We start from the raw sequence: 26368 nt of genomic DNA on the forward strand, positions 1-26368 counted from the left end.
TAACGCCATAGAAGGACCAAGGATGGTGGAGAGCAAACTTGGCCTTTGAGGAAAACCTACTCTACAATGGCTAAAATAGTGGTCTCTTATCATTGTAGTTATTATAGTAGACTATTGTTGTGTTCTTTTTCTGCTTACTAAGGTTGGCATTCATTGTATACAACAATAGTCAAAGGCAATAAAGAGGGAATTTAGTTTGACTAAAAAGTACAGTGCCGGTCAACAGTTTGGACACACCTACTCATTCAAGGGTTTTTCTTTATTTTGGCTATTTTCTACATTGTGGAATAATAGTGAACACATTAAAACTGAAATAACACATATGGAATCATTTGAGATTCATCAAAGTAGCCACCCTTTGCCTTGGTATGTTTTAACAGTCACAGTGGGTACAACATCTCCTATACACTTCCTGATAAACTCAGTCTCCGTCTCAGTGTATTCATCAATATTATTCTCAGAAGCTACCCGGAATGTATCCCAGTCCGCGTGATCAAAACCATATTAAAGCGTGGATTCCGATTCGTCAGACCAGCGTTGAATATTCCTTAGCACGGGTACTTCCTGTATGAGTTTCTGCTTATAGGAAGGGAGAAGCAAAAAGGTAGTCGTGATCAGATTTGCCAAAAGGAGGGCGAAGAAACTTTCAAAGTTCTTGAAATTTTGCGATTGACTTTCATGCCTTAAAGTAATGATGGATTCATATTTTCAAGCATGATGGTAACTGCATCATGTTATGGTATGCTTGTTATCAGCAAGGACTAGGGAGTGTTAAGTATAAAATCAAACATAATATAAACTCAGCAAAAAAATAAACATTCCTTTTTCAGGACCCTGTCTTTCAAAGATTATTCGTAAAAATCGAAATAACTTCACATATCTTCATTGTAAAGGGTTTAAACACTGTTTCCCATGCTTGTTCAATGAACCATAAACAATTAATGAACATGCACCTGTGGGAACGGTCGTTAAGACACAAACAGCCTACAGATGGTAGGCAATTAAGGTCACAGTTCTGAAAACTTTGGACACTAAAGAGGCCTTTCTACTTACTCTGAAAAACACAAAAAGAAAGATGCCCAGGGTCCCTGCTCATCTGCCTGAATGTGCCTTAGGCATGCTGCAAGGAGGCAGATGTGGCCAGGGCAATACATTGCAATGTCCGTACTGTGAGATGCCTAAGACAGTGCTACAGGGAGACAGGACTGACAGCTGATCGTCCTCACAGTGGCAAACCACGTATAACAACACCTGCACAGGATCGGTATATCCGAACACCACACCTGCGGGACAGGTACAGGATGGCAATAACAACTGCCCGAGTTACACCAGGAACGCACAATCCCTCCATCAGTGCTCAGACTGTCCGCAATAGGCTGAGAGAGGCTGGACTGAGGGCAGGTCCTCACCAGACATCACTGGCAATAACGTTGCCTATGGGCCCAAACCCACCATCTCTGGACCAGACAGGACTGGCAAAAATTGCTCTTCTCTGACGAGTTGAGGTTTTGTCTCACCAGGGGTGACGGTCGGATTTGCGTTTATCGTTGAAGGAATGAGCGTTACACTGAGGCCTATACTCTGGAGCTGGATCGATTTGGAGGTGGAGGGTCCGTCATGGTCTGGGGCGGTGTGTCACAGCATCATCGGACTGAGCTTGTTGTCATTGCAGGCATTACAGTGCATTACAGGGAAGACAACCTCCTCCCTTATGTGGTACCCTTCCTGCAGGCACATCCTGACATGACCCTCCAGCATGACAATGCCACCAGCCATACTGCTTGTTCTGTGCGTGATTTCCTGCAAGACAGGAATGTCAGTGTTCTGCCATGGCCATCGAAGAGCCCAGATCTCAATCGCATTGAGCACGTCTGGGACCTGTTGGATCGGAGGGTGAGGGCTAGGGCCATTCCCCCCAGAAATGTCTGGGAACTTGCAGGTGCCTTGGTGGAAGAGAGGGGTAACATCTCACAGCAAGAACTGGCAAATCCGGTGCAGTCAAATGAGGAGGAGATGCACTGCAGTACTAAATGCAGCTGGTGGCCACACCAGATAATGACTGTTACTTTTGATTTGAACCTTCCCCCTTTGTTCATGGTCACATTATTGCTGTTAGTCACATGTCTGTGGAACTTGTTAAGTTTATTTATCAGTTGTTGAATCTTATGTTCATACAAATATTTACACATGTTAAGTTTGCTGAAAATAAACGCAGTTGACAGTGAGAGGATGTTTATTTTTTTGCTGAGTTTAGGTAAGCACAGGCAAAATCCTAGAGGAAAACCTGGTAACCTAAAACACAAGGCCATATATACACTGGAGTTGCTTACCAAGACAACATTGGATGTTCCTGAGTTGCCTAGTTACAGTTTTCACTTACATCAGCTTGAAAATCTATGTCAAAACTTAAAAATGGCCTGCTAGCAACAATCAACAACCAACCAGAGGTTGAAGAATTTAAAAATAATAATTTGCAAGTGTTGTACAATCCAGGTTTGCAAAGGGTCTTAGAGATTTATCAGAACGACTCACAGCTGTAATCACTGCCAAAGGTGATTCTAACTCAGGGGTGTGAATGCTTATGTAAATGTGTCTATATATTTCATTTTCATCAAATTTGCTAAAATGTCTAAAAACATGTTTTCACTTTGTCATGAGGTATTGTGTGTAGATGGGTGAGAATATTTTATTTATTTAATCAATTTTGAATTCAGGCTGTAACACAACAAAATGTGCAATACTGTAAGTCAAGGGGTATGAATACTTCCTGAAGGCACAGTAATTGTGTTGGACTTTAGCTGAGATTGTTCTTTATAGAGAAGTATATTTGTCCAGGCCACAATTGTTCCTTGACTTGCACCATTCATTCTCACTGTCAATAATTCTAATGTTATAACTTCTAACAGTAAATGTATCCACTGGTTAAATGGGAGAGAGTGAGGTCTTAGAACCTCAAAAGAATGATTGCAGCAGTGATGCCTGCCAACAGTAATCTTGTTTTATTGATTGAGAGATTCAAGGGGCTCTCATCATTAAGTAATGTAATAGATGCAAAACATTGAATATTTAAATGCATGGACTTCGAAAGGAATTTTGCTCCAGAAGCATTTAACTGCAGGCCACGCCCACACCATATGAAGGAATGTGAAGTGGCTCTCAAGGGATCCTTGTTAGGAGCAAATGGTTTGCAGGAATAATTCGGAAGTGCTTAAGCTTTACAAGAGCGAGCAATAGCTGATATCAAGAAGTTAGGAGTTAGGAATGTCTGGGCTTCTATACTTGCAGTAATCATTTGGGTACCTGTCAAAGAAAGATGCTAAATTGAGAGTTGAATGTTATTCACAAAAATGTTTTTGCATGCTTTTATTCAGAAACCCTTAAATGTTAAGATAACTTGAAAAATGGCGAGGGAAAAGTGCACATCATAACAACCTTAATAAGTACACAATTCAAATAAAACGATTTGTCTATGTCTGAAACTGCTTTTGTATAGTGCATTGACTAACCTCAAGTAATTTACTTTTGTAGCTATTTTTTTTTATTCTTTACTGTCTTTAAAGAATATAATGTTGATAGGCATCAGCCTGTAAGCAAAGTTTTTGGGTTGACACATTTCATATAACAGTTGTCAGAGAAGCATACAATGGCTGAACATTGGTCTCTTAAGTCGTAGAGAGAGTAATATTTTTATGGCAAAAATGAAATAATGGCGGAATGTGTTGACTTTGAATATAGGCTTTTAAGTCAAAGGAAATTATCTCACTGTGTTCCCTACAACTAATATTTTAGGGAACACAGTGAGCAGTTGAGAGTTGGGGTCAATTTGATCGTAAACGTTATCTTGATGTTACAGTCAGTGAACAAACTTAAAATGTATAAATTGATGGTTCGGATTATGGGACGCCAAAGTCATATTATTCCATATTCTATTCCAATTAAAAGGTTTGTTCAGATTCAATTAGATCTGTGGACAATGGTTTTTTAATGGCTAGCTCAGAATACGAGTTTTCACATTTTTGCATATATATTATAGAGAAGCAGTCTATCTGGGGCCCAGATCTTTTGATAGTTCGGTAGTTGGGTTACCCAAGGAACTCCGCAGGCCAGCATAGCTGACCTAAGTTGTAAATATCGAGAGAAAAAACGAAAAAGGATGTTAAATGTTAATGTGTATGTATCTTTCAAATCTTGGAATGTTCCCAAACCATTACTGTTCATGATATTGGTACGGGTACGGTTTCCACATTTGGACCTTTGGGGGGAAGCAAAAGGCTGCTCTCCAGATCGCAAGGCTTTATAGTGTAATATTGGTATATGGGCATGCCAAATGAAAACATTCTACATTTAAAGAGTAATTCAGAATGGCATGCGATCGAACTCAACTTCATTGTGGTCACACATGCTGAGTTTAGGTATGATATTATCTACAGTGAGCTCCAAATGTATTCGGACAGTAACAAATGTTTTGTAGTTTTGGCTCTGTACTCCAGCACTTTGGATTTTAAATGATACAAGGTCTATGAGGTTAAAGTGCAGACTGTCAACTTTAATTTTAGGATATTTTCATCCATATCAGGCGAACAGTTTAGAAATTACTGCTATGTGTATATAGTCTCCCAATTTCAGGGGACTAAAACTATTGGGACAAATTCACTTATATGTGTATTAAAGTAGTCAAATGTTTAGTATTTGGTCCAATATTCATTGTGGTCACACATGCTGAGCATGTGACTCTACAAGGTTGTTGGATGCGTTTGTTGTTTGTTTAGGTTGTGTTTCAGATTATTTTTTATTTAAATAAGAATATATGTTTCCAAACACTTCTACATTAGTGTGGATGTTACCATGATTATGGATAGTCCTGAATGAATCGTGAATAATGATGAGTGAGAAAGTTACAGATGCAAAACATGTTTAACCTTCCCAATGCCGTCTGGGGTACACCAAATAAAAATGTCATTCACATCCAGTACATCACTAGATAATAATAAGATGCATATAACTAATAATGGCTTTCTGAACACAACTGATCTGGTAATAACTATACCAATGGATAGTCAATCATAAGCACAAACAACAGTCTAAGGCCATGCCTAGCCATGCAAAACTTTGATCAATAGTCACAATGATGACATTATTATCCACAGTTGAAGTCGGAAGTTTAAATACACTTAGGTTGGAGTCATTAAAACTTGTTTTTCAACCACTCCCCAAACTATAGTTTTGGCAAGTTGGTGAGGACATCTACTTTGTGCATGACACAAGTCATTTTTCCAACAATTGTTTACAGACAGATTATTTCACTTATAATTCACTGTATCACAATTCCAGTGGGTCAGAAGTTTACATACACTAAGTTGACAGTGTCTTTAAACAGCTTGGAAAATTCCAGAAAATTATGTCATGGCTTTATAAGCTTCTGATAGGCTAATTGACATAATTTGAGTCAATAGGAAGTGTACCTGTCGATGTATTTCAAGGCTTACCTTCAAATTCAGTGCCTCTTTGCTTGACATCATGGGAAATCAAAATAAATCAGCCAAGACCTCAGAAAAAAATTTGTAGACCTCCACAAGTCTGGTTCAATTGGAGCAATTTCCAAACGCCTGAAGGTACCACGTTCATCTGTACAAACAATAGTGCGCAAGTATAAACACCATGGGACCACGCAGCCGTCATAATGCTCAGGAAGGAGACGCGTTCTGTCTCCTAGAGATGAAGTACTTTGGTGCGAAAAGTGCAAATCAATCCTAGATCAACAGCAAAGGACCTTGTGAAGATGCTGGAGGAATCGGGTACAAAAGTATCTATATCCACAGTAATACCAGTCCTGTATCGACATAACCTGAAAGGCCGCACAGCAAGGAAGAAGCCACTGCTCCAAAATCACCATAAAAACTGCACATGGATACAAAGATCATACTTTTTGGAGAAATGTCCTCTGTTCTGATGAAGCTAAAAATAGAACTGTTTGGCCATAATGACCATTGTTATGTTTGGAGGAAAAAGGGGGAGGCTTGCAAGTCAAAGAACACAATCCCAACCATGAAGCACAGGGGTGGCAGCATCATAATGTGGGGTGCTGCAGGAGGGACTTGTGCACTCACAAAATAGATGGCATCATGAGGAATGGAAAATTACGTGGATATATTGAAGCAACATCTCAAGACAGGAAGGAAGTTAAAGCTTGGTCGCAAATGGGTCTTCCTAATGGACAATGACCCCAAGCATACTTCCAAAGTTGTGGCAAAATGGCTTAAGGACAACAAAGTCAAGTTATTGGAGTGGCCATCAGAAAGCCCTGACCTCAATCCTATAGAAAATTTGTGGGAAGAACTGAAAAAGCGTGTGCGTGCAAGGAGGCCTACAAACCTGACTTAGTTACACCAGCTCTGTCAGGAGGAATGGGACAAAATTCATCCAACTTATTGTGGGAAGCTTGTGAAAGTCTACCCGAAAGGTTTGAGCCAAGTTTAACAATTTAAAGGCAATGCTATCACGTACTAATGGAGTGTATGTCAACTTCTGACCCACTGGGAATGTGATGAAAGAAATAATAGCTGAAATAAATAATTCTCTCTACTATTATTCTGACATTTCACATTCTTAAAATGAAGTGGTGATCCTAGCTGACCTAAGACAGGGATTGTGAAAAACTGAGTTTAAATGTATTTGGCTAAGGTGTATGTAAACTTCTGACTTCAACTGTATATACACTGCCGTTCAAAAGTATGGGGTCACTTAGAAAAGAAAATGTCATATAATTTTGTCCATAACATCAAATTGATCAGAAATACAGTGTAGACACTATTAATGTTGTAAAATGACTAGTGTAGCTGGAAACGGCTGATTTCTTATGGAATATCTACATAGGTGTACAGAGGCCCATTATTCTCAACCTTCACTCCTGTGTTCCAATGGCACATTATGTTTGCTAATCCTACAGCTGAAAACTGTTGGGCTTATTTAAGAAGCAATACAACTGTCTTTCTTTAGACTAGTTGAGTATCTGGAGCATCAGCATTTGTGGGTTTGATTACAGGCTCAAAATGGCCGGAAACAAATAACTTTCTTCTGAAACTCATCAATCTATTCTTGTTCTGAGAAATGAAGGCTATTCCATGCGAGAAATTGCCAAGAAACTGAAGATCTCGTAGAACACTGTTTACTACTACCTTCACAGGACAGCGCAAACTGTCTCTAACCAGAATAGAAAGAGGAATGGGAGGCCCCGGTGCACAACTGAGCAAGAGGACAAAACACCAGTCTCAACGTCAGCAGTGAAGGGGCTGGCGTTCTAGGATACCGGGATGCTGCCCTTCTAGGCAGAGTTCTTCTGTCCAGTATTTGTGTTCTTTTGCCCATCTTAAAATGTTAGTTTTATTTGCCCATCTGTGATATGGCTTTTTCTTTGCAACTCTGCCTAGAAGGCCAGCATCCCGGAGTCACCTCTTCACTGTTGACGTTGAGACTGGTGTTTTGCGGGTACTATTTAATGAAGCTACCAGTTGAGGACTTGTGAGGCATCTGTTTCTTCAATGTTGGGGGAAGCTAACACGATGTGCCATTGGAACACAGGAGTGATGGTTGAGAATAATGGGCCTCTGTATGCCTATTTAGATATTCTATTAAATATCAGCCGTTTCCAGCTACAATAGTAATTTACAATATTAACATTGTCTACACTTTATTACTGATCAAATTTATGTTGATTTAATGGACAATAAATTAGCTTTTCTTTCAAAAACAAGGACATTTCTAAGTGACCCTAAACGTTTGAACAGTAGTATATATATATATATATATATATATATATATATATATATATTTTACATTTCTTCACATTTTCAAACAGTACATTTATATTTTCCAACGGGGCTATACATTTGGGTGAGGTTTTTTTCTCACCTGAGTAGCCTCGTTTCCCTGCCAAAATTAAACCATCCAGTGTTCAGCGAAATAACAACACAATGTCAAATACAGGTAGCCGAGTCAAATAACTAACATCCAATCACATTAACCGTTACTTTCTCGCCGGAAACCTTCACTCTCGCACCGACATTTAGAAACTAAACATGTTAATTAGAAAAATAAGCCACAGGAGTTTTTTAGCAAGAATAACGATGACTTTCTCTTCTGCAAACCACTGGAAACCAGGACAACATGAGAGGATATTTTTAAAGTACTGGACAGCTTTGTGACATCACATGGACTTTGGTGGTCAAGATGTGTTAGAATCTGGATGCGCAAAAGCCAATGCAGGGAGACATAGTGGAGTGGTAACGCACGTGTAAGCAGTTGCTCCCGACACCACTTGGGTACACTGCAGCATCCACCGAGAGGCTCTTGCTGCCAAGGGAACGCCTGACAGCTTGAAAGACGTTTTGGACACTACAGTGAAAATGGTTAACTTTGTTAAAGCAAGACTCCTGAACTCTTGTGTATTTTCTGCATTATGCAATGATATGGGCAGCGACCATGTAACACTTTTACAATATACAGAAGTGTACTGGTTATCAAGAGGCAAACTATTGACACTTTTTTATAAATTGGGAGACGAGCTTAACGTTTTCTTTACTGACCATAATTTTCACCTGTCTGACCGCTTACATGATGACGAGTTTCTCACGATTGGCCTATCTGGATGATGTTTTTTCTCACCTGAATGATCTGAATCTAGGATTACAGGGACTCTCCGCAACTACATTCAATGTGCGGGACAAAATTGAGGCTATGATTAAGAAGTTGGAGCTCTTTTCTGTCTTCATTAACAAGGACAACACACAGGTCTTTACATCATTGTATATATTTTTTGTGCACAAAAGAACTCAAGCTTATGGACAATGTCAAATGTGATATAGCGAAGCACCTGAGTGAGCTGGGTGCGCATTTACACAGGTACTTTTCCGAAACAGACGACACAAACAACTGGATTCGTTACCCCTTTTATGCCCTGCCTCCAGTCCACTTATCGATATCTGAACAAGAGAGCATCATCGAAATTTCAACAAGCGATTCTGTGGAAATTGAATTTAATCAGAAGCCACTGCCAGATTTCTGGATAGGGCTGTGCGAGTTTCTTGCCTTTGCAAATCGTACTGTTAAGACACCGATGCCCTTTGCAACCACATTCCTATGTGAGAGGGGATTCTCGGCCCTCACTAGCATGAAAACTAAATACAGGCACAGACTGTGTGTGGAAAATTATTTAAGATAGAGACTCTCTCCAATACAACCCAACATTGCAGAGTTATGTGCATCCTTTCAAGCACACCCTTCTCATTAACCGGGGGCGAGTTATTCACAATTTTTGATGAACAAATAAGGTTTTATATGTAAGATGGCTTAATAAAGAGCAAAATTATTGATTATTATTATATTATTATTTGTGCTGGGTCCTATAAGAGCTCTTTGTCACTTCCCACGAGCCGGGTTGTGACAAAAACTCACACTCATTCTTATGTTTAATAAATGTATCGTATAGTGTGTGTGTGGCAGGCGTACAATGATGGCAAAAAACAACATTTGAAAGTGCGCTGACCCTGGTGCTGGAGGTTGATGTCACGCCCTGGTCTTAGTATTTTGTGTTTTCTTTATTTATTTGGTCAGGCCAGGGTGTGACATGGGTTTATTTTGTGGTGTGTTTGTGTATTGGGGTTTTTCGTAGGTTTTGGTATTGTGGTTTAGTGGGGTGTTCTAGCAAAGTCTATGGTTGCCTGAGGCGGTTCTCAATCAGAGGCAGGTGATTCTCGTTGTCTCTGATTGGGAACCATATTTAGACAGCCATATTCTTTGAGTGTTTCGTGGGTGATTGTTCCTGTCTCAGTGTTTTGTATTTCACCAGATAGGCTGTATAGGTTTTCACGTTCCGTTTGTTGTTTTTGTATGGTTCGTATTCATCTTCATTAAAGATGTATATTATCAACCACGCTGCATTTTGGTCCGACTCTCCTTCGACGGAAGAAAACCGTAACAGTTGAAAGAAATGTACAGTATATTTATGGGTCGGAAAATGGATGTGTCAAGTGGTCGTACATGCATGTGAGCATGTTATTGGAAACTGATGGAATGATGCCGACAGAATGCGCCAACCAGCCTTGGGACAGCTAAATTTAACGGCGCTTGTCACTTACACAAAATGTCTGTTATGCTACATGTCAAAATAACCCAGGATGAGTTGGAAAATAGTTAGGCAGGTGAACTCGGGCCTAGTGTTTCAAACTGAGATTCCTAAAGAGTTTAAATACTGTCAAGCTTAAAGGGATAGTTCCCCCAAATTACAAAATGACATATATTGGGGATATTGACTTGCATTGGCTTTGTTCCACAAATGCTAAAACTTTGGAGACAGTGGCCAGCTTTGGAGACAGTGGCCAGGTTAACAAACCAAAGCATGGGGATTGTTTTCATACCTTGTCCATAGACTGCTTACCGGGCAAGTAAATCAAATCAAATTGTATTTGTGACATGCTTTCATAAACAACAGGTGTAGACAAACATTATGGGCACTTCCCAACAAAGCAGAGAGACAAAATATAAAAAAATATATACAAATAATAACACGAGGGATAAATACACAATGAGTAATGATAACTTGGCTATATACACAGTGTACCAGTACCGAGTTGATGTGCAGGGGTACGAGGTAATTGAGGTAGATATGAAAATATAATCTCAGTGCAAGAGGCGTCACTACAGTCCCTGGTTCGAATCCAGGCTGTATCACATCTGGCCGTGATTGGGAGTCCCATAGGGCGGCACACAATTGGCCTGGCGTCATCTGGGTTTTGCCGGGGTAGGCTGTCATAGTAAATAAGAATTTGTTCTTAACTGACTTGCCCAGTTAAATTAAGTTTAAATAAAACAAATAAAAGATAATAAACAGTAACAGCAGCATATGTGATGAGTCAAAAGACTTAGTGTGGAAAGGGTCAACGTTGGTAGTCCTGGTAGCTATTAGTTAAATAGTTAACCAATAGCTACCAGGACGAACTATTCAGCTGTCTTATGGCTTGGGGGTAGAAGCTGTTCAGGGTCCTGTTGATTCTAGACTTGGTGCATCGGTACCGCTTGCTGTGCGGTAGCAGAGAGAAGAGTCAATGATGACTTGGGTGGCTTGAATCTTTGACATCTTTTAGGGCCTTCCTCTGACACCGCCTTTATAGAGGTCCCGGATGTCAGGGAGCTTTTTCCCAGTGATGTACTGGGCCGTACGTAAACCCTCTTTAGTGCATTGTGGTCGGATGCCAAGCAGTTGCCATATCAAGCGGTGATGCAGCTAGTTAAGATGCTCTCAATGGTACAGCTGTCAAACTTTTTGAGGATCTGAACTGATATGTAGTTTTGTAATTTGTGTGAACTATCCCTTTAAATGTGTCTAAAAGAACCTACACAGTGCATCAAAATAGCTTTTTTGCTATTATTGATCCTAGTTTGAATCCATAGTCCTTGTCTGGGAAATGGAGCTAAATGGTGGTATTGAGCAAAATATACCACTGTAAGTGATGAAGGAAAGTAATGAATATAACCTCTCTTTACTTGCAGTCCATCGATCCCGGGCAGCAGTTCACGTGGGAACACTCCAACCTGGAAGTCAACAAACCAAAGAACAGATATGCTAACGTGATAGCATACGACCACTCCAGAGTCCTGCTATCGGCTATTGACGGTAAGCAGCTCTCGCCTTGCCTTGAATTGACTGTCATGTGACTGTCTACTTCTATATAGTACCACTGTCTTCTGTGCCCTAGGAGTACTAGCATACACTGAGCTATGGTATCTAGGGCTGTGACGGTCATGGAATTTGGTTTAACGATTATTTGTTACACACACACATACAGTACATACATACATACATATACACACATACATACATACTAATTAACCAATTCCATTGAATATTTCCCATAGAGAGAAAACATTAAAAAAGAACATAAACAAACTGGCTCATCCGGGCCAGTAAATGGATGCTAATGGGAAGAAAACTGATCAATAAAGACGTTCAGAGTCCCGTTGCAGTCTCCCAGAAAGCTCATGCAGCTGAGAGTGTTGATGGACCCCATTAACTAGCCATAAACGCACATCTGTGCGGCCACATCGAAGCCTTCGCGAGGGAGGAAACCGCTACTATGCCAGACAGGCTTGTGGGACTTCCCCCTGGAGCTCCAAACAAAGCCTTTGGCAACCAGGACTTCTTAGATGAAGTTATTTTTGCGTAAGAAACATGTCTGTATAAGTAGCTCACCAAGCTAGCGACTGACTGTCGGGATTGGAATGGAGGACGTCTTATGGAGGACGTCTTCCTCGGGTGCTTTTGGAATCCCCTGATGTGTGGTAAAGTGTGTGGTAGGCTATTAGCGTTGACTGTATAGAGGGGAATTGGGTGATACTTAACTTGAACCCTCTGTCGTTATAGACCCAGATAACAAAGTCATGGTAGTGTGATAACAGATGTCATAAACTGTCATGTCAGATGATTGTAACTGACACAACACGTTCAGCATCATCTATTGACTCATAGTCATTAATCATGTCCACAACATGTTGTTATAGTTGTGTTCCATAAGCCAGACATGAAAACCACTTGATTTATTCCTTTGTACGCTGCCACAGGACTTTAGTTGGCCAACCTATAAGTCTCACCCCCCACTTTGAACTCTGAACGATTCATCAAAATTTGTCTCTTTTCATTGTAACATTCCTCACCAGATGAATGCACGTCATGTAAGCAAACATCTGTATAGTCAGTTTTCCACTATGCTCTGCTCCAAAGCTGTCCCTGGACTTTATTTGTAACTCAGTTGAGACCCAGTTCAAAGTGGACCAACTTGAGTCACTGACCAGCTGTTTCTCAAAAGGTCAGTGCAACTAAAATGGAGAAATCACAACATAACCTAATTATGGTTTTCTGTGCTTGATCAAGGAGCTTTTAATGTCCAGGTATACTGGTTATTCTCCAACCGTCATAAATTGTGATAGCAGGTCGATGATGTATTAGCAGAGAGAAGCAGACTCATGGCCTCTTTCCTGAGGGAACAGGCCAGCATAGAACAATAGAAGAGGGCTTTTACCAAAAGTTACTGCAGTGTGGATTATGCCAACCACACACACCACTTTTAGCCTTTTTTAGGATACATTGCCAAATATATAGGTGATTTTTTTATTGTTTGCCAGTAAGTTTGATATCTGCACCAAGTTATTAGTTGCGTTTCTTTTTTGATAACAGTATTGAAAGTTTTGCAAGCAGATGGCTGCGCTTTGCACAAATTCTGAGTGACACTCCGGCCATCTGCAGAGAAACCAAATATGCTTCCAGACACTGTCTTGTTTTCATTAAACCATAATAATGTCTCTTTTTCCTTACACGTCCCTTTCATTTTGAAAGCTGGGGGCTTAATTGTCTTTATCCCTTGTCCATTATGGAAATATACAGCCAGGCAACGGCTGCATGAAAAGGTTTAGCAGGGAAAAGGAAGAGAGGGAGAAAAAAGACGGGTAAGAAATGTCGGATTTTGAATGAGCTCACATTTTCTTTTCTAGTCTTTTCTTTTTTTGTACTGAATAAGTTACCTGGGAGAAAAAGGGAGGGGTGGATGAAAGGGGGGAGAGTTGGAGCACGGGCGGCTGGCTATGCAAACGTGGCATCCATGCAGATGAGACTTATCTTGGTAGACCATGTGTGCGCTGGGCCCCCAACTGCCAGTCCTGAAGCATTGACTAGCTGTCAGCTCCGTCTTCGCCTCTCCCCGGATTGGGAAAAAAAACAACTGCTTTCATTTAGCAACCCAGTGAGAAAAGGAGAGTAGGCGGAGGTTGTGGAAGAAAAACAGTTTTGCCTGGTTTCGTTGTTGGGTTTTCCCTGTGAGGTTGAGGGGAGAGGTGGGGCGGAGGTTTTTTTCAAAGCTAAAATGTATCTCCGCCTTGAAGTTTCACTGTAGATAGAGGAAACGCTCTTTTTGGAGTCATCAAAGTTACATTCAAGAATATGATAACAATTGACACAGTGATTCAACTAGTAGGCAGCCATTTTGTGTGGATGGATGACACAAAAGGCACACAATGGCAAAGCCTAAACGAAAAACACAGTACACTTAGACTGTATGCCTGGGTAGTTCCTGGCTGAGTAAACTAACTCTGGATTTGTGCCCTTTTAGTCAGAAAGAACTCAGTCAGGATTAAGTGTTGTTCAATGTCAAAACAACTCAAAGTATTGAGTAGCAGGGGTCTGAACCTCTAAGCACTAGCAGAGTGACTTCACTTTTCACAGTACCTGCTAGTCTAGTGGATGGACTAACGCTATTGATCCCAATCAAAGCCAAAGCCACTGTTGTGTCGCTCATCGTTTTTCCCCCGTCTGTCGTACAACCAAAGTTAATTACTCCCCACACACAGACCCCACACACGTATGTACACACACACCACTCCCCCCTCAACCAGACACTAATCACTTTCCCTCATATTTTCTAGGTATCCCTGGAAGTGATTACATCAATTCCAACTACATCGACGGCTATAGGAAGCAGAATGCATACATCGCCACGCAGGGCTCGCTGCCAGAGACGTTTGGTGACTTCTGGAGGATGATCTGGGAACAGCGGAGTGCCAACATCGTCATGATGACCAAGCTGGAGGAGAGGTCCAGGGTAAGCACAGATCTGGAATCAGCCCTATGGGATTCATTATTCATTTGATTGCCATGCACAGGTCTAGGTCTGTTACACAGGTCCATTTTATCCTACCCTGACATTAGCCATAGTCGCCGAAACAAAATGGAGTAATTCTACAAATGTACATTCAAATATATTGCAGAAGTGTCATATCATTGGATTTGTAAAGTAAAAAATGTCTAAATGTAATTATGTCTTCGTTATATATTCTACCTCAGTCGTCTACATTTTTATATCAGTGTATGTGGTCTGTAAAGCAAACATACTTCAATATAATTTCAGATTCCAAATTCGGTGTAATTCAATTCACCTATTTTCCATTGTTTACTTCCAAGCTTCATTGAAACAGCAACATCATAGCCTAACCCATGACTCATCATGGCTATCCATTTGCTTCTGTGATGCAAATACAACGTTTAACATTTTCCTAGAACTCCCCATTCCTCCTTTCATTCTGTGTTCATATTTCTGTGTGTTTTGTCATGTTCCTTCAGATGCCCTCATATTTCTTCTCTAAGGCAAGACATCTTGCATTCTGTTTCCAATGGATTTCACTCACTCACTTATTTGCCACAACATGAGTTTCCCTTTTCTTATTTTTAGTATTAGTGTTGCTATTGCAATTAGTTGCATGGTCACTAGGTTAGCCAGCAGCACTGCTTTAAGCAAGTAAAATGTTCATGCTAATTGTAAAATGTCAGTCATTCGGTACAAGAACCAAGCACACAGCACTTTTCACTCTTTCACAGTTAAAAGGCAAACACTTTGTGCCTGGCACTGCAATGTCTCTTATGTATGTTTGAAATCACAAAGAAATGAAGACTGCATGGTCTCCACAAGTTGCAAGTTCACTACTTTTACACAATTCCTCCTCTAAAGATCATGAATTACTTGTTTACAAAGGTCTCTCCAGAGGAGAACAATTCCATGTATTCCACCTTACGATTTGACTGTAGAACTGTCTGAACAGATGTCGTGAATGGATTGCTTTCACTCTTCTCTAACCTACAGGGCCTTCAGAAAGTATTCACTCCCCTTTACATTTTGCACATTTTGAGGTGTTACGTCCTGAATTTAAAATGGATTGATTTTTGTCACTGCCCTACATACAAAACCCCAAAACCCCATAATGTCACATGGTGAAGTTATTAATAACACTTTGTATGGTGTATCAATACACCCAATCACTACAAATATACAGGCATCCTTCCTAATTCAGTTGCCGGAGAGAAAGGAAACCACTCAGGGATTTGAGGCCAATGGGGACTTTAAAACAGTTACATAGGTTAATGGCTGTGAAAGGAAAAAACTGAGGGTTGATCAACAACATTGTAGTTACTCCACAATAGTTACCTAAATGAAAAGAAGGAAGCATGTACAGAATAAAAATATTCCAAAACATGCATCCTGTTTGCAACAAGGCACAAAAGTAATACTGTAACAAAATGTGGCAAAGCAATATTGGTAAATCCAAAATAACACATTACTGAGTTCCACTCTCCATATTTCCAAGCATAGTGGTGGCTGCATCATGTTATGTGTATGCTTGTAATCGTTGAGGACTGGGGAGTTTTTCAGGATTAAACAGAATGGAGCTAAACATAGGCAAAATCCTTGAGGAAAACCTGGTTCACCAGACACTGACAGTGAATGTTCCTGAGTGGCCCGAGTTACAGTTTTAACATTTATCTTCTTGAAAATCCATGGCAAGACGTGAAAATGGTTTTCTAGCAATGACCAACAACCAATTTGACAGAGCTTGAAGAATTTTGAAAATAATAATTGGCAAATGTTGCACAATCCAGGTGTGGAAAGCTTTTAGAGACCCAGAAAGACTCAAAGGGTAATCATTGCTAAAGTTGATTCTACAAAGTATTGACTCAGGGGTGTGAATACTTATGTAAATGAGATATTTCTGTATTTAATTTGCAATACATTTGCAAAAAAACAAACAGTTTTCACTTTGTCATTATAAAAATGTATGTAATTCATTTTGAATTCATGCTGTAGCAAAACAAAATATGGAATAAATCAAGGGGTATGGATATTTTCTCAAGGCACTGTATATTGTAGACCCAAGTGTATGTTTTGACCATTGTCTTGTTCTAGTTGTTAGATGCTTTAGATAATGAAATATCACATAAGAATGACTTTGTTTTGTGAATATATACAAAAGCTGCCTCATAGACCTATGTCACGCTTTAGCGCATTGTTTGACAACATTTGAAGATGAAATAAGCTTAATTTTGTTGCTATCTAATGCCCCCATCTTCTGTATCGATCTTTTAGATAATGGCGCTGGAGGGATTGGCTGCCGTTTTATGGGCTCCAAGCCAACTGTTCTATTTTGTTAGTTTTTTTGCATTATGTGTAACTCATTTTGTACATAATGTTGCTGCTACCGTCTCTTATGAACATCAGTACAGCAATTATTCACCTCGGGAATGGACAAAGATTTGTTTCTTTAATGAGTCCGGCGCAAACAATATACTGCTTTGTCGAGATTAGGTCCAAATCGTGAAGAAAAGACGGAGAAAAGGGGGGAGGGGGGCGGGGTGCCTTGTATGAACTCGCCAACGAGTAGGTAAACCCCCACTACACTCCGTATTATTGGCCAATGTGCAAACATTGTAAAACCAACTGGACAATCTACGATTAAGACTATTCTACCAACGGGACATTAAGAACTGTAATATCTTAGTTTCTCTAAGACATGGCTAAACGATGACACAGATAATATAGAGCTGGCTGGCTCCTCCGTGCATTGGCAGGACAGAGCAGCTAAGTCTGGTAAGACGAGGGGTGGGGGTGTGTGTCTATTTGTTAATAACTGCTGGTTCGCTATGTCTAATATCAAAGAAGTCTTGCGGTATTACTCGTCTGAGGTAGAATACCTCATGATAAGCTGTAGACCACATTATCTACTCAACGAGCTGTATAAGTCCATAAACAAACAAGAAAATGCTCAAACAAGAAAATACTCCTAGTGGCCGGGGACTTTAATGCAGGCAAACGTAAATCCGTTTTACCTCATTTCTACCAGCATGTCACATATGCAACCAGAGGAAAGAAAACTCTAGACCACCTTTACTCCACACACAGAGACGCATACAAAGTTCTCCCTCGACCTCCATTTGGCAAATCTGACCATAATTCTATCCTCCTGATTCCTGCTTACAAGCAACAACTAAAGCAGGAAGTAACAGTGACTCGCTCAATACGTAAGTGGTCAGATGACGCGGATGCTATGCTATATGTCTGTTTTGCTAGCACAGACCGGAATATGTTCCAGGATTCATCAAAGGGCATTGAGGAGTATACCACCTCAGTCATCGGCTTCATCAATAAGTGCATCGACGACGTCATCCCAACAGTGACCTTACGTACATATCCCAACCAGAAGCCATAGCTAAAGGCTAGAGCTGCCGCTTTCAAGGAGCAGGACACTATTCCGGATGCTTATAAGGACTTCCGCTATGCCCTCAGATGAACCATCAAACAGACAAAACGTCAATAGAGGACTAAGATTGAATCCTATTACACCAGCTCTGATGCTCGTCGGATGTGTCAGTGCTTGAAAACTATTACGGACTACAAAGGGAAACACAGCCGCTAGCTGCCCCGTGATGTGAGCCTACCAGACGGGCTAAATGTCTTTTATGCTCGCGTCGAGGCAAGCAACATTGAAGCATGCATGAGAGCACCAGCTGTTCCGAATCACGCTCTCCATAGCCGATGTGAGCAAGACCTTTAAACAGGTCAACATTCACAAAGCCGCGGGGCCAGACGGATTACCAGGATGTGTACTCAAAGCATGCACGGACCAACTGGCAAGTGTCTTCACTGACATTTTCAACCTCTCCCTAACCGAGTCTGTAATACCTACATGTTTCAAACAGACCACCATGGTCCCTGTGCCCAAGAGAGCGAAGGCTACCTGTCTAAATTATTACTTCCCCGTAGCACTCACGTCGGTAGCCATGAAGTGCTTTGAAAGGCTGGTCCTGACTCACATCAACAGCATCATGCCGAAAACCCTAGACCCAATCCAATTTGCATACTGCCCCAACAGATCCACAGATGACGCAATCTTAATCGCACTCCACAGTTCCCTTTCCCACCTGGACAAAAGGAACACCTATGTGAGAATGCTGTTCATTGACTACAGCCCAGCGTTCAACATCATAGTACCCACTAAGCTAAGGACCCTGGGAGTAAACACCTCCCTCTGCAACTGGATCCTTGACTTCCAGACAGGCCGGCCCCAGGTGGTCAGAGTAGGCAACAACACATATGCCACGCTGATCCTCAGGGGTGCATGCTTAGTCCCCTCCTGTACTCCTTGTTCACCCACGACTGCGTGGCCAAGCACGACTCCACTCGCATCATTAAGTTTGCTGACGACACAACAGTGGTAGCCCTGATCACCGACAACGATGAGACGGCCTATAGGGAGGAGGTCAAAGACCTGGCAGTGTGGTGTCAGGACAACAACCTCTCCCTCAATGTGAGCAAGACAAAGAAGCTGATCTTGGACTGTAGGAAAAGGAGGGCCGAACAGCCCTCCATTAACATAAACGGGGCTGGAGTGGAGCGGGTCAAGAGTTTCAAGTTCCTTGGGGTCCACATCACCAACGAACTATCATGATCCAAACACACCAATACAGTTGTGAAGAGGGCACGACAGAACCTTTTCCCCCTAAGGAGACTGAAAAGATTTGGCATGGGTCATCAAATCCTCAAAAAGTTCTACAGCTGCAACATCAAGAGCTCTGGATCCAACCGTAAGGCGCTAAAGAGGGTAGTGCTTACGGCCCAGTACATCACTTGTGTCAAGCTTTCTGGCCTCCAGAACCTATATCAATAAAAATGTATTTATAAAGCCCTTTTACATCAGCCGATGTCACAAAGTGCTATACAGAAACCCATCCTAAAACCCCAAACAGCAAGCAATGCAGTTGTAGATGCACGGTGGCTAGGAAAAACTCCCTAGAAAGGCAGGAACCTAGGAAGAAAGCTAGAGAGGAACCAGGCTCTGAGGGGTAGCCAGTCCTCTTCTGGCTGTGCCGGGTGGAGATTATAACAGTACATGGCCAAGATGTTCAAATGTTCATAGAGGACCAACAGGGTCAAATAATAATCACAGTGGTTGGAGGTGCAACAGGTCAGCACCTCAGGAATAAATGTCAGTTTGCTTTTCATAGCCGAGCATTCGGAGTTAGAGGCAGCAGGTGCGGTAGAGAGAGAGAGTCAAAAACAGCAGGTTTTCCAGGAGGAGAGGGAGAGAGAGAGAATTAGAGGGAGCATACTTAAATTCACACAGGACACCAGATAAGACAGGAGAAATATTCCAGATATAACAGACTGACCCTAGCCCCTCAACACATAAGCTATTGCAGCATAAATACTAGAGGCTGATACAGGAGGGGTATGGAGACACTGTGTCCCCGTCCGACGATACCCCCGGGCAGGGCCAACCAGGCAGGATATAAGCCCACCCACTTTGCCAAAGCACAGCCCCCACACCACTAGTGGGATATCTTCAAACCACCAACTTACTACCCTGGGGGGGGTCAATGTAAATACAAGATGGTGTCAGATGTACGCTTAAAAAATGGTCAAAGACTCCAGTCACGCAAGCGGTACCGGAGCACCAAGTCTAGGACCAAAAGGCTCCTTAACAGCTTCTAACCCCAAGCCATAAGACTGCTGAACAATTAATCAAATGGCCACCTGGACTATTTACATTGACCCCCCCATTTGTTTTTACACTGCTGCTACTCACTGTTTATTATCAATGCATAGTCATTATACAAATCACCTCGACTAACCTGTACCCCCACACATTGACTTGGTACCCGTACCCCCTGTATATAGCCTCGTTATTGTTATGTAATTTTCTTGTGTTACTTTTTGATATATTTCTTATTGCTTTAGTTCATTTAGTAAATATTTTCTTAACTCTATTTCTTGAACTGCATTGTTGGTTAAGGGCTTGTAAGTAAGAATTTCACGGTTTTATTCGGCGCATGTGGCAAATTTGATTTGATTTGTCTCGATTGAGTTCCAGCAACAATATATTAGCTTCCATTGTATGTAAGATGAGGGTAGTACAGTGTATGAGGTAAGGCATCTGCATAAGGACTCTTCGAGTTCACTGTGCTTTCCTCTGGCAGCGAAATGACAATACTGTAATGGAAGTAGTGTTTTATTGGCTGTTCGCTGGGCAACAAAAACGCTATAATCATAATAAACCTGTGCCTGTAATGTGATTGGAAAACTGTGGTTAAGATTGTAATTATAGAGCCTGTCGGGCTAACAAATAGCACTGTCGGGCTTCAGTGGAACGTCTTAGCTGGGCCTGTTTCCTCCATTGTGAAATCACACAAGTCAGCACAGCAGCGTAGGAAAGACTTGGCAGCCTCGCTTTCCTGTTTGCCTTGTATTGACTTTCCTTTATGAAGCTGGATGAGTATTTGCCAGCTATGTCTATTTGGGTCTATTCAATCTCAGACAGTGATTCAGAGAGTTAGAGGGAAGAAATGGAGCATTGAGGATCAGATCGGATATGAACTTTATTGTGATTCAACAATTGTTGGGGATGTGTAGCAGGGGAGTTCTGCCCATTGAAACTAAGGGGTGCACAGACCCTCTCAGATGAATTATTTGTACACTGAAAATGTAGCAGATATTGGTTATTTGACTCATTATTCAAACAAAGCAAAGTTGGTAATTAGTTCCTTCTCAAGAATAATAGGTGCAATGATGCCTATGTATATTAGAAACTGGTTAGAGACAGAGTTGTTAGAAGTTGTGACCAAACCAGTTGTCTAATGTGACGCTTTCTATCAATCTCAGGTGAAATGTGACCAGTACTGGCCCACTAGAGGGACGGAGACCTACGGCCTCATCCAGGTGACGCTGTTGGACACGGTTGAGCTGGCCACATACTGTGTCAGGACATTTGCACTTTATAAAGTACGTTTGATTTCCTCATAATTCATTTAACCTTTATTTCACCTGGAAGTCAGACACCTAATGTGGGTTTCAGTTGAACTGATTGAAACGGATAACCGTAGCCACAGGCAGTAGCTTTACTCTAATCCCCTGACATCATTGGTGCAGTGTGGTTGAGATCAGGGACCACACCTCAAGGTATTGAAGTATTATCGCTGCTGTTTAAAATGTTGCCCAATGTGTGTTCTATACATGTATATAGCCTACTTCCCCTCTGTCTATCAGAATGGTTCCAGTGAGAAGAGAGAAGTGAGGCAGTTCCAGTTCACTGCCTGGCCTGACCATGGTGTACCCGAGCACCCCACTCCATTCTTGGCCTTCCTCAGACGGGTCAAAGCCTGTAACCCCCCAGATGCAGGGCCCATGGTGGTACACTGCAGGTAAGCAAGGCTTCCATGATATCACTATCATAGACTATGTTAGCCTGCTGAGCTAAGGTCTTCTTGTTACTCATCATTCAAGCGTTGTCACAGATATAGATAAAAACACAGAGGGAAAGAGAATGCGACAAGGAAGAGAGAGCGAAGAAAGAGGGAAGAAAGAGTTGGAGGGTAGGAGGAGGAGCGGGAATAGATGACATGAGCTGCATATCACCGACTGAGAGCCGTAGGGAGTTGTCCTACTAGCTTTGTTGGATGTTTTTCTCTTCTCAATCTGAAAGTATTTACTACAACAGAGTAAGGATTACCGGTGTCAGTGCCCTTGGCGAAACGTAAATCCCTTCCGCACACACACACACAGACACACACCCAAACACCTGTCCTCCCCACACTAACATCCACGCATCAGCGCTCCATGAGTATCCAGCTTATCCCCGGGGTTATTACAAAATAAAATACCAAATAAAGCACTTACTTCTCACTTCCAATGACAAGAAGGAATAAACTCCAGACAGAGGCAAAAGAAGAATGTAGCCGTCTGCCTTTCTTCAGACTGGGGAGTTATAGGAGTCTCTGTGTGTGTGTGTGTGTGTGTGTGTGTGTGTGTGTGTGTGTGTGTGTGTGTGTGTGTGTGTGTGTGTGTGTGTGTGTGTGTGTGTGTGTGTGTGTGTGTGTGTGTGTGTGTGTGTGTGACTGTGACTGTGACTGTGTGTGTGACTGTGTGTGTGACTGTGTGTGTGTGACTGTGTGCGCGTGTGTCCTGTGAGAGAGCCAGAGAGAGAGAGATAGCTAAAGGGAGAGAGAGGGGGACAGAAAATTAAACTGAGATAGAGTAAGCAAGAAGATACAAATTTATGTCTGAAGAATGTACAATAAAAGGGATTACCAAAGAATACCAATTACTACAAGCTGAAGTTAATTAGACCTAGTCGCAGAATCAGTTTAAATTGAAAAATCCAGACTTTTTACGGCGAACCAGAATGCAGGAGTTAATGTCACTCAGAAGATGGGTATTTTAATGCCTCGCCACCGCATCAGATAAAGGGAGTGTAGAGATTCAAATCCGTACGGAAGCATCTCACACAATACCACATCTCCCATGCCTTGTCAGACCACCATTTTGAAAATATATATATTTTTTCCATCCTTCCATTTTTGTATTTTAACTCTTGCATCAGAATGTTAACTTAAGGCTACGTTCTAATTATCTATCCTTATCTCTTCCAAAGTGTTCACTTGTTCACTTCCCTTTATTGATTTGAAGGAAATTACTGGTATAATAAATATGGGGGGGATCTCCCACTAGCCCTGCCTCCACTAATCCAATGCTTTTAGATTTGTGTGTACATAGTGAACGAGTGCACACTTCAGGAAAAAGGAAATATTACAATGGCGCTGAAGGGGATGGCTATTGTTTTACGGGCTCCTAACCAGCTGCTATTTTATGTGATTTTTTGCATTGTTTGTAACTTATTTTGTACATAATGTTGCTGCTACCATCTCTTATGACCGAAAAGAGCTTCTGGATATCAGAACAGCGATTACTCACCTCGAACTGGACAAAGATTTTTTCTTTATTGAGTCTGATGTGAAGGATATACTGTTTCTCTGAGACCAGGCCCAAATCCCCGTCATTTGCGTGAAAAAAAGACGGAGGTACAGGGGGTGGAGATTGGGGTGCCTTGTGAGAAATCGTTGGTGAGTGGGTAACCCGCCATTCTATTGGCCAACGTGCAATCACTGGAGAATAAACTGGATGAGCTCCGTTCAAGACTATCCTACCAACGGGACATTAAAATCTGTAATATCTTATGTTTCACGGAGTCGAACAACGACACAAATAATATACAGTTGCCTGGGTTTTCCCTGTTAAGGGAAAGCTGTTAAGGAAAAACAAATGTGCCGTATAATTAACTGCATTGTACAGTCACTAGGGCATTTGATTAATTAGCTGGCCAGGCTATTGTTTGCAGGAAAACACTTATTCCATGTTCCCTGTAAGAAATCAGTGTTGCAACACTCAAAGTGACCAAAAGAGATAATCAGAATAGGTGTGGGTGTGAACCAATCCTAAAGAAACATTGTTTTTAGCTTTCACACAACACAAATCAGTGTAATTTCTTTTGACAGTTTGTTGAACATATTTTCATTAGAGACTTTCTCTCAAACACGCATTGACAAAAACAAACGCACACGACACACATACAATCATTTAATCTGTAATGGCCCCTGGAGTCGAAGGAGCTGAATTAATTTGACACACAAACACACACAACACACATACAATAACTGAATCTGTAATGGCCTCTGGAGTGGAAGGAGCAGAATTAATGTCTGACCAAAGTCGACCGTGTCTCAAGCGCTATTATTGATTTAGCTGCTTTGTTGTCACGCCCAGACAGAGACCCCAATTTACCCAGGCTTCAAGAGTGCACATTACGAACGGGACAGTAGAGGAGCCTCCCAGATATGACATTGCTGTCACACAGAAACCCATGGTCACTGTCACTCTTGTCTGTCTACTATCCACTTCAGACCTTCCCATCGATGGTCGTATTTAAGTCATGCTCAATAGCGAGCTCGCCATCTCAACATTACTTTGGATGACATGCCTTGTAAAAACGTGACAGTCATCGACAATGAGGTGAGGATAAGTGGTTGGTGTTCTGTTTTTAAAATTGTCTCGCCTGTTTTCAAAGTGCTTTGTGTCTTTTGTTCATAAAAAATGTCTTCCCTGTTGAAGCCAGGCAGTGCATGGCAATTAGGAGCATTGGGGTTTTGAGTTTACTTGTGTTTTTTATAATGAGTGACAAAACAATTAAATTGGATTATCATTATTCAATTTGATGTTGTAGGACTTCCCACAGTATTATATGCCCATTGTAATCACAGTGCGTAAAAAGTTCACTTTATGGCCAAGTTCTCTAGTAAAATGATTGACCAGTGTGAGTTTGCTCAGTTTATAGTCTGAAGCTCATTAGAGAGTAACTTTAAGTAGGCCTATGCGAGATTGCATCTTAAGTCCTGTGGCCAACATTGACGCTCAAGCTTTCAACAAAGGTTCATAGAAAAATGGAAATGTCCTACAACACAGGATCAAAGTTAACTATCCCTATATTTCAACAGAACACTTTATATCATACGTGGAAAACTTCCCAAACCCAGCCGTGAACATCAGCCAACATTTCCCCTGAGGAGCAGTGAAGAAGGATATTATTGAAAGTACATCCATGTGTTCTCTCTCGCTCTCTCTCCGCATGAGGTGAAGTCATCGTCTCTTGTGGGGGGCGCATATTGTAAAAGTCCCCCACCCACCCCCATGGAGCACTGAACTAGGTTCTGTGTTTCAGCAGTTCCATTCTGTTCTCAGTGACCCACAGGGTTGCGGACCGTTGTGCTCCTATTGGAATCAGGGCCGTTCAGGCATATGGGTTCACAGGGAGACGTCACAACGGACATTATTGAATGTAACCGGGATCGCCAGCCCTTCCTGCAGCTCTTTGCGTCTCTCAAAGAGCAGCACTGGTTCAATGCTGGGAGAATTAAAGAGACATTTAGTTAGGAAAAATGTCCCTTTTTTGCTGCAACAGACATACTCTTTGGTGGTTATTGTATGATTCGTACTCTGTCTACTTGAACAATAGGTAAGGCACAGACTGACATTGAAGGTTCATGTTAGAGTGGGAATGTTAGAGTAGTGTCTCGTATGAATAGGAGGAAGGAATAAACATAAGTCTACAGGAAAGGAGTCTAGTCTTCTGCAAGGAAGTCTGTCTTTAATGACCTTATTGCCTCATCCCATAGTGAAATTAAGTATTCTCAGCCTATTTCTCCTCGAGTGGCAAGACTGCGGTCTAGTCTCACACATCACACGATGGGTTAAGAATTAGTCATTGGGTGCATCTGAAATGGTATCCTATTCACTATATAGAGCACTACTTTTGACCAGGGCCCATAGAGGAAAGGTTGCAATTTGGGATGCTGCCAGTGTCTCCTTTTGAGATTGTGGAGAACAATGTAACCATACTGCAGGAGGGTTTATAGACACACACGTTTACAAGTATACACGCAAACACACATAATCCTGTTTTGGTATGATTTTACCTCTGATGAAACTACGTTGGCATTCAGACAGTCTCATTGTATTTAGTAGCCATACGCTAAAACTAATCTTGAATAGAGGGGAAGCATTTTGATACACAGTGTAAATGGAAATGAGTGGAAATAATTGCACAGCCTTCTGGTCGCCATTATAAGCCATACACTGAACTTTTATGGTGAATTTGAAGTTAATGGTTTGGTTGG

At 41.5% G+C, this 26368-nt stretch overlaps 1 protein-coding gene across 32 annotated transcripts in view; it reads left to right on the forward strand.

The window, feature by feature from the left end:
• LOC112259973 (receptor-type tyrosine-protein phosphatase delta) overlaps nt 1–26368 on the forward strand; it is a 600208-nt gene that overhangs the window by 563410 nt on the left and 10430 nt on the right. For all 32 annotated transcript variants that reach the window (XM_024434700.2, XM_042328371.1, XM_042328363.1 and 29 more), the window contains 4 exons: nt 11545–11668; nt 14467–14642; nt 21525–21644; nt 21909–22063. In XM_024434700.2, coding sequence (XP_024290468.1) covers nt 11545–11668; nt 14467–14642; nt 21525–21644; nt 21909–22063 — 575 coding nt within the window. The remainder of the gene's footprint in view (nt 1–11544; nt 11669–14466; nt 14643–21524; nt 21645–21908; nt 22064–26368) is intronic.

This window comes from Oncorhynchus tshawytscha, linkage group LG10 (genome assembly GCF_018296145.1).
Source record: "Oncorhynchus tshawytscha isolate Ot180627B linkage group LG10, Otsh_v2.0, whole genome shotgun sequence".
In the NCBI taxonomy this organism is placed as follows: Eukaryota; Metazoa; Chordata; class Actinopteri; order Salmoniformes; family Salmonidae; genus Oncorhynchus; species Oncorhynchus tshawytscha.